At 34.3% G+C, this 8,677-nt stretch overlaps 2 protein-coding genes across 4 annotated transcripts in view; one reads left to right on the forward strand and one right to left on the reverse strand.

Moving 5' to 3' along the window:
- Positions 1-1,640, forward strand: part of LOC110449965 (aldose 1-epimerase-like) — a 16,191-nt gene extending 14,551 nt beyond the window's left edge. For all 3 annotated transcript variants that reach the window (XM_021497153.1, XM_021497154.1, XM_021497155.1), the window contains exon 9: positions 460-1,640. In XM_021497153.1, coding sequence (XP_021352828.1) covers positions 460-540 — 81 coding nt within the window. In that variant the 3' untranslated portion in view covers positions 541-1,640. The remainder of the gene's footprint in view (positions 1-459) is intronic.
- A 780-nt stretch (positions 1,641-2,420) lies between these two features.
- On the reverse strand, positions 2,421-4,513 carry LOC110449979. Its single transcript, XM_021497172.1, has 2 exons — positions 4,393-4,513; positions 2,421-3,241 (listed from the first exon to the last, which is right to left on the reverse strand). Exons 1-2 carry the CDS (start codon positions 4,487-4,489, stop codon positions 2,934-2,936), a joined length of 405 nt encoding a protein of 134 aa, XP_021352847.1. The 5' UTR covers positions 4,490-4,513; the 3' UTR covers positions 2,421-2,933.
- Positions 4,514-8,677: the final 4,164 nt, after the last annotated feature.

The following is an 8,677-nucleotide window of genomic DNA, read 5'->3' on the forward strand; positions in this document are numbered from 1 at the left end:
TGAGTATAATATCTCCGTAACCATGGAATTCAGATTGTTACTATGAGTATAATATCTCCGTAACCATGGAATTCAGATTGTTACTATGAGTATAATATCTCCGTAACCATGGAATTCAGATTGTTACTGTGAGTATACTATATCTGTAACCATAGAATTCAGATTGTCACTATGAGTATACAGTACTATGTTCTAGCCAAAATGTGCTACAGTTGTATCAAAACAGAAGTTAAAGGGAGGTTACTGTGTATAGGAAAAACGGCAGTGCAGTCGGACAGGGATCCTTCAGGCAGGTTTTTTTTGGACTAAAATTGACAAATTGTAAATTTGCAAGTGAAAACCTTCAAGGCAATCTTAATATTTCAGATGAACTACAATTTCAACATTTAGATGTTTAATTTTAACATAAAAAAAATGTTCTTTTAAATCCAAGGAAATATTTGTTTTGGTTCCTTTCAGCCCGACTTCCCAACAGTTGTGCTGGCCCCGGGGGAGACGTACAGACAGACAACCACTTACAAGTTTGGCACCTCCAGTTAATGAAATGTAGGAGCTAAGTATTCTAAGCTCAACACAACAGAACAATTTTACCAAGGAGCTGGACTCTCTGACAAGTACAAATGGAGGAAGTACCGCCAGGGCCATGAATTTCGGTGGAATATTTCCGCCACGTATAAACAACGAACTGCAAGAACTACAGGGAGCCTCTTAGTCGTTCCGAGATTATTTCAAGGTTGTGAGGGAGCAATCCTTCTGTAATTTTCTCTCGTAGTGAGGGAGCAATCATTTTGTATGCACAAAATATTTTGCTATGTTTTTGTCAAGTCTACCTTTACTATTTTATATCGTTATTTGAAAATGTATATGGACCTATTACCATAACATACTTTATTATATTATAGAAGTGTTATACAGTATGATACTCATTATCACATAAATGTTCAGTATTTAACTTATAAATATAGAGTTGGTATGGGTTTAACTACTGAGGGATGAAACGTAACATCCCTTTCATGTTCACTTGTCTCTGTTTCATCTTTTCAATGTCATAACTAATCCATGAAGTAGAAAAATAATTTATGCAGCAACCAAGGAACGTATACAGAAAACAATGGTTAGCTAGCTTTTACTCCTTCAGTAGCAAAAACATGCATTTTAAACTTCACAGGTTTGTGCCAGTAGCTTTATCCATTAACTAAGATAACACAACACTAGGTATTGATCGGAAGTGTTTATGTAAGTCATTCATAAATGGTTAGATTAGCCAGTATAATAATCGCAAATGTCTAGAAAATATGTACAATTAAAATGTTACTATAATTGGTAAGATTTGCATCACATGAATCTTTGTAAACCTCGTTTTTTGATCGGGTGTCATACAGGTGCTTTCTCTTGGCATGGCAGACACAAATGCCAATTTATCATCACTTTGATATAACTTAAGTCACAACTGGGATTTCTTGGTCTAGCTGATTTTACTAATCTTCTGGAATCGCAAAATTTGTATTTTTTAGAATATATACAAGTACCGGTACTTGTTAAATTGGTGTGTGTGCTGTGGGAGGATTTTTGAATGTTTTGAGTATAGAACATAAGAATGTTTTGAATGTTTAAGAAAGACATTTATAAAATGGAATATTTGACACTTTTACTGAGAAGAAATAAAATACATGTAAAATCATTTTCTCGCCAGTTGTTATTTGTTGTTTTAAAATTCCCCGAAATTTGTTTGTGTCCAGACATTGAACTGTGGGATAATTGTGGGCATACATGCCATAACTTTCCGGTGCAAAACTGATCAGTTGATAACTGGTCTGGCCCGTAATTTAAGACCTGTCAGTAACCAGGGTAATTTTGGATACATGTAGCTATTGTTTCTTAGCGGAAATTGATCAAAATTTGTTACTTTTTTTTTGGGCCGATTGAAATTCGTGAGAAATGTGTCTCACACTGTGAAGAATTTTTCTGAATCAATTTTCATCAGTCTGGCTATCAAATCGTAAGCTATGGCATGTACTGTATGATTGTGGGAGAGTTGTGGGATATTATTTTGTGAATTCGGGTTTATGACGGACTGCCGACAATATTGTTATTTTTATCACTTTTAAGCGAAATGGAATTGGATTTGGCTTCTTAAATCACAATTTCTAAAGAGAATTAAAGAATAGCCAGGTATCTGATGTAAAGTGATAGTTTAATGACACTTGACCTCCTTGAAGAAATCTGTCATTATATAAATAAACATTTAAACCTACTATCCTTCACTGATTCCATCAAAGCTGTAAGAAAAAGGATTTTACAAGTAATTACTTGTTCGACTTCAAAATGAGGAAGTCTCTCAATGACTATATTTGAAGTAGCATTGATTTGTAGTGAACATTTTCCAGTGTACATTTTTTTATACAAAACAAACATCAACATTTTACATTTAATATCTTGTTTAATAGCACAACCATTACCTATATTGTACATACATTACATAGCAAGAAAATAAAACTAAAAACTGTGATGCTTTGATTGGTCAATGTCACATGGGAGGATTGGTTGAGTGGTTAACACTTCGGCCTTCCATGCAATTAGCCGGGGTTCGATCCCCGAAGTCGTCGCACGAATCACGGAATGGAATATCAGAGAAAGTGTTTTTCTCCTACCCACACAACACCAAAAACACAGGTGGAGTATAAATTGGTCTGGGGTGGATGTTGCGGTATCTGTAATGTAGCATTCAAGTGAGGTTGCACTATAAAAGATGCCGTTGGAAGCACTGTCCCAACTGGCATATTTTCATAATGGACTGGAATATTTCACATGTTTACTGCATGCAGACACAGAATAGAGCCTAGTTTAATTCCATATTTCTGGTCAAAAGCAAGATAGATTAATCTGTCTTGTTTCACCTTTTTTCCCCAAAGGTTGCATCACTCTTCCCCTTATCATGTTTTAGTGCCATCACTTCCTGTCAGTTTTTCCGCTACTTCCTGTTGTGACTCATCATCATGAGATTTTGCCAAACAGTCTTGATACACTAGTGCCACCACTTCCTCCAGATCTGAAGAGTTATGGTTCTTGTTAACCACTGACCCCTTGTACTGGTCAGGGTCATCGCCTGGACTACCACTGACCCTAGACTCTGACATCATCTGGACCATGTGATCGTCTTTAACTTTACCGAGAGATTTGATGATGTCTTTAGAGTTTGCTTCTTGATCTTTCTTTCCTTGAACCTTGTTTAATTTTCGTTCTGAAATTGAGGTGACAGAAATTGGGTATATTTGTGAGTTCCAGCCATAATACATTTGTGTCTAAACTCTGTAATTGATCTTCGTTATGAGAGTAGGTTTAGTATCTTGGAATTAATTCTAATTTTGTAGCAGATATTGTCTGATACAGAATGTTGTGATATGAGGTTTGGGTATGTCTTGCTCATACAAGTTCTTGTCAAATCCTGGTCACGGCACCAATTTTGTGATTGAATTTTAGATCAACACTAACTTAGATCCATGAACATTCTTTGCAACTAAACCATCTTGTACTCAGCAAATGTTTCAATCTGAAGTTGCAGAAATTTAAAAGTTTATATTTTTAACTTATCTTGGTACCTCGGTATATATTCTTACATATGTATAAAAGTTATACATTGTATGAATAAGGAGAAAATTAATTTTACTAGTATAAGACAAACATATGACTGATAAAAAAGTCTGGTATAATGTTTTATGGACTTGGATCAAAGTCTGTCAATGTATACTGTAAATATCATTATATATGGATTTCAGTTACATCAGGGACATGGTTAATGATATTTCTTCAGATTGCTCTTTTCTTGTGTAAATATACACCTAATTTACAACCTACAATTTCACCATTGTGTTCAACCATTAAATTCAGAATTTAACACATGTAACTTCACTGGATTGTGTTGGAGTAGAATTAAGTGTCCGAAACTGTTTTTTCTGGCATGGCTATGGCTTTGATAAATCATTTCTGGAAGGAAAACCATACCTTATGGCTTTAATGAGAAATAATAAAGATGAAATAAACGAAATATAATCAACAACAGTGTTCTGAATGTAAAAAAAAAAAAGACCGGGATTCGAACACTGAACTTCAGATTGTGATGCAGTTATATCCAAACGCAAGTTAATACACCACAATACAGTGGGACAGGGATCCTTAAGTTTAATTTTAATTAGTATGGGTCTTGTTAACATTTGTTTGAAGATAAGATAGTAAACGGTGGGAGGGCAAGGCATATTTGAATTAAATATGACACATCAACAGTACTAAGTTAGTATCTTTGCATACGTTTTCTTCAACCAATGTCAACAATATCCTGTACATTACGTTAAAAGTAAAAGAATGTCAGAGCTATCAAGGCCATGCACTATTTACCTAGAGATTGCAGGTAGCGCTCGGAACTGATGAAGTCCCTGGAAGGGTCCAGTCCCGGCCCCAACAGGGCAGGAATAGCCGGTAGTGCCTCCTCCATGTTACCGGAAGTAATCAACTTGTGTAATTTAATTGGAGTTATTCCCCTTGGGTCATGTATGACAAGATCCAAAGGACCTGTTACAGGAACAAAAGAATTTTGCCCACAAAGCAAGTTAACCATTACTGGGTTATATTTGTAGCTCCCTAAGACACGACCCATGAGATATTTTTAAAAAATGAAAAAGGTCCCCAGGGCCTGTGCTATGAACTATTTAGTGATGCCTTCCAAAGGTGTACGACAGGGTTCACTTTTTTGTCCATAAAACTATCAAAACAATGTTTTACGCTATCAAATAATATTATATTATTTAAAGTAGGATCTGCTGCAAATTATGAACTCAAATATGTTACAAAAAATTGCATAATAAAAAAAATATAAAATCTTAAACTCTAAAAATGTTGGTATTTTCATACATTTTTTTGCTACATGAATTGTATTACGGTAGTAAAACACCTATTTCCGGTTCTTGTACACCAAAAATCTTTTAGTATTATTTGGTGCATTATGTTGAGATACGATAGTGAAAATTTCAGAAAATTTGAGAACCGGTAAATTTGTCATATAAATGTCAAATTGTAGCAACGTCTATTTCCAAATAAAATCCAACAACCTTATGATCTATAGTCATGTTTGATAATTTAACAATATGTCGCACCAATTTATTATCGCAACTGATCAAATTTTCATCAATAAGATCTGCTGCTCATGATGAGCTCAATTATAAAGCTAGATGTTGCAAAATAGAAAAGTTATGCAGTCTCACACACATAAACGTTTAGTATGTTATGTACATTTTTAGTTGTTTCGCATCTTTATGAAAGTGATATACATATTTCCGGTTTTTGTACACCAACATACTTTGGATATTATTTGGCACATTATGTTGACTGACGATAGTAGAAATTTCGAAAAAATCGGTATGCGGTAAATGTGTCATTTTAAGGATAATATGTGTATGACCAATGTCAAAATAAACTTCAATAACTTCAGGTTAATGCAAGTATTTCATAATTAACCCAAAATCATTCCAATATACTATCATGGTGGATGATATGGTTCATAGTAGAGTATGACTGTTTAACTAAACTAGGTAGTTAAAGGGGAGGAATACAGCAAAAGTTAGGCAATTTGTCAGAACATTTGGTGAACCAGTATAATATGTTGAAGATATGTTAACCCATCACATTGTTTCTTTTTAGGAGAGTTATAGTTTCCAATTCATGGATTGTTGTATTTACTGTTGTTGTTTTTTAATTTGACAACACGTAGTCAAAATTGAACATTCAATTTTTTTTCTGAATTTCTCCTTTCTCAGTTCAATCTTAGGTCTTATTATTTTTTCATATTATTCCCGACAAGTAATTGACCAGAAGTGCATCAAGTGTCCACCGATAAAAACTGATATTGACTTGGAGCGCGTGATTTTTGTTGAAGGACTGGGTGTTTCTAAAAATAGAATTATGATGTGTCTCCAAACAATGCACCGTCCCACTTCCGAAGCTTTTTTTTTCTCCCAGATTACTAACACTACTGTTTTGTAAAATAATAAAACAATTGAAACCTTTAACTTCGGTCAATACCTGGATTTATCAACCCGAGAAAAGATATATTGACCTCGGAATGCGTCCTCGGTTAATATATCTTTTCCCGGGTTGATAAATTCAGGTATTGACCTCAGCCAAAGGCTATAATTGAATAATATTTCTTTTTTGAATGCATTCATAATATGCAGTCTCTGAATTTGCGAGCTGAAGGCTGGACCGGTTTAGCATCTGTTAAATGTGCATAGTATCCTAGATAATACAGTATTGATGCGACATGAGTACACATACCCGATGTTCTCTTTCCTGCAGGACACACACAATAGTATGCCTTGACAGGATCCTCTGATGCGTGTAGGTCAAACTCTATCCAGACATTGTGATTTGCCTGCGACCTGTGGCGAGAGTGTATTTGGCCTCGGAGAAGGTCATCAGCATGTTGGTACACCCATATCTCATAATCACCCCCATCCGTCTGATGTTCTGTGATATAGTCAGGTGCCAGCTTCAGCTGATATGTACCACAAGCCAAAATCGCATTGACCTGGAGATATTGACGATTTATTTTGACATTGGTCATACAACATATTATCCTTAAGATGACACATTTACCCATACAATATATTATCCTTAAGATGACACATTTACCGCATACCGATTTTTTCGAAATTTCTACTATCGTCGGTCAACATAATGTGCCAAATGATATCCAAAGTATGGTGGTGTACACAAACCGGAAATATGTCTATCACTTCCGTAAAGATGCGAAACAACTAAAAATGTACATAACATACTAAACGTTTATGTGTGTGAGACTGCATAACTTTTTTATTTTGTAACATCTAGCTTTATAATTGGGCTCATCATGAGCAGCAGATCTTATTGATGAAAATTTGATCAGTTGCGATAATAAATTGGTGCGACATATTGTTAAATTATCAAACATGACTATAGATCATAAGGTTGTTAGATTTTATTTGGAAATAGACGTTGCTACAATTTGACATTTATATGACAAATTTACCGGTTCTCAAATTTTCTGAAATTTTCACTATCGTATCTCAACATAATGCACCAAATAATATTAAAAGATTTTTGGTGTACAAGAACCGGAAATTGGTGTTTTACTTCCGTAATACAATTCATGTAGCAAAAACGTGTATGAAAATACCAAAATTTTTAGAGTTTAAGATTTTATAAAAAAAATATTATGCAATTTTTTGTAACATATTTGAGTTCATAATTTGCAGCAGATCCTACTTTAAATAATATAATATTATTTGATAGCGTAAAACATTGTTTTGATAGTTTTTTGGACAAAAAAGTGAACCCTGTCGTACACCTTTGGAAGGCATCACTAAATAGTTCATAGCACAGGCCCTGGGGACCTTTTTCATTTTTTAAAAATATCTCATGGGTTGTGTCTTAGGGAGCTACAAATATAACCCAGTAATGGTTAAATTGCTTTGTGGGCAAAATTCTTTTGTTCCTGTAACAGGTCCTTTTACTTTAAAAAATATCGTTAACGTGAAACCAACAAAAGTAGTAAATACCAACAAAACATCCGGCGGAAGTGAAGTCAGGTGTTTCAGAAGATTTCCGGCGGCACCCATCATGGATATCGATATTCTATCTATACTTTAAGTAAATATCAAAAACAAAAACCATTTGTTTTGATCAAAATAGAATAAATTTCAAATCAATTGAACTAATTTAAAAAATATGGTTACTGTACATCATTCGGGAGATTGGATGCATTGTAACTTAATTATTAAAAAACATATAGAATAAATGTATGTATTTAAATACACATTAATGAGGGGCATTTTGCATAACATGCAATTGACATGCCTAAGCAAGTTGTATACATTACATGTTACGTGGAGGTCGCCAATACTATATGTATAATATTATGTCATACTCTAATGACACAATGAACATATTTAGCACAGGAATCTGGATATCAATCACATAATAAGTGACCTCTTAAACTTTATTGAATATTACTCAAAGCATATCTGAGAGACATATTCAAATGAAGGATAACGAGCCATATTTTTATTTCCAAGTCATCAATAAATGTTTCTGACCAAAAGAATAAATAAAATATAGGCCAATAACTATTTTATCACACGCTGACTCTATAGCATTCCTCCATTAAATTACGGTAAAAATCATTAAATAAAAAAATGTAAAAAATAATACGTTTTCCGATAGCGATTCGGCTATAATTGTTATAATTCTTAAAGGAATGTGTAGTTTCTTATCAATACTCCGCTAATTAGCGAGCCCGCCACGCTGATATCCAGGTCTCACCATTGTAACATTCTTTATTAATCTACTGTTCATTTTTTGCCCGAAATAAAGTACATTTGAGTTGCTTAGCTTAGTGAAACGTGAAATACAGGTTTCATCGGCATTTCTTGCGAACTTCGGTGGAGAAAAAAAATCTTATTTCGTCTGGAAGTGATTCTTTTGTATCTAAAACATGTCTTTTTTAATTTTAGTATCGTTAGACTTCCTCCTCCCATCATTCCCCCCCTCCTTATCATCCTTCACATTCTCCCCCTCCTTATCATCCTTCACATTCTCCCCCTCCTTATCATCCTTCACATTCTCCCCCTCCTTATCATCCTTCACATTC

The sequence above is a fragment of the Mizuhopecten yessoensis genome, unplaced genomic scaffold, assembly GCF_002113885.1.
Source record: "Mizuhopecten yessoensis strain PY_sf001 unplaced genomic scaffold, ASM211388v2 scaffold4849, whole genome shotgun sequence".
In the NCBI taxonomy this organism is placed as follows: Eukaryota; Metazoa; Mollusca; class Bivalvia; order Pectinida; family Pectinidae; genus Mizuhopecten; species Mizuhopecten yessoensis.

What these genes read in the sequence shown, in the direction of transcription:
- LOC110449979 (XM_021497172.1), bottom strand. Translation starts at nt 4,489, where the DNA reads ATGGAGGAGGCACTACCGGCTATTCCTGCCCTGTTGGGGCCGGGACTG. An exon ending in GCGCTACCTGCAATCTCTAG is followed by an intron (nt 3,242 to 4,392) that starts GTAAATAGTGCA and finishes CCTCAATTTCAG; the next exon opens with AACGAAAATTAAACAAGGTT.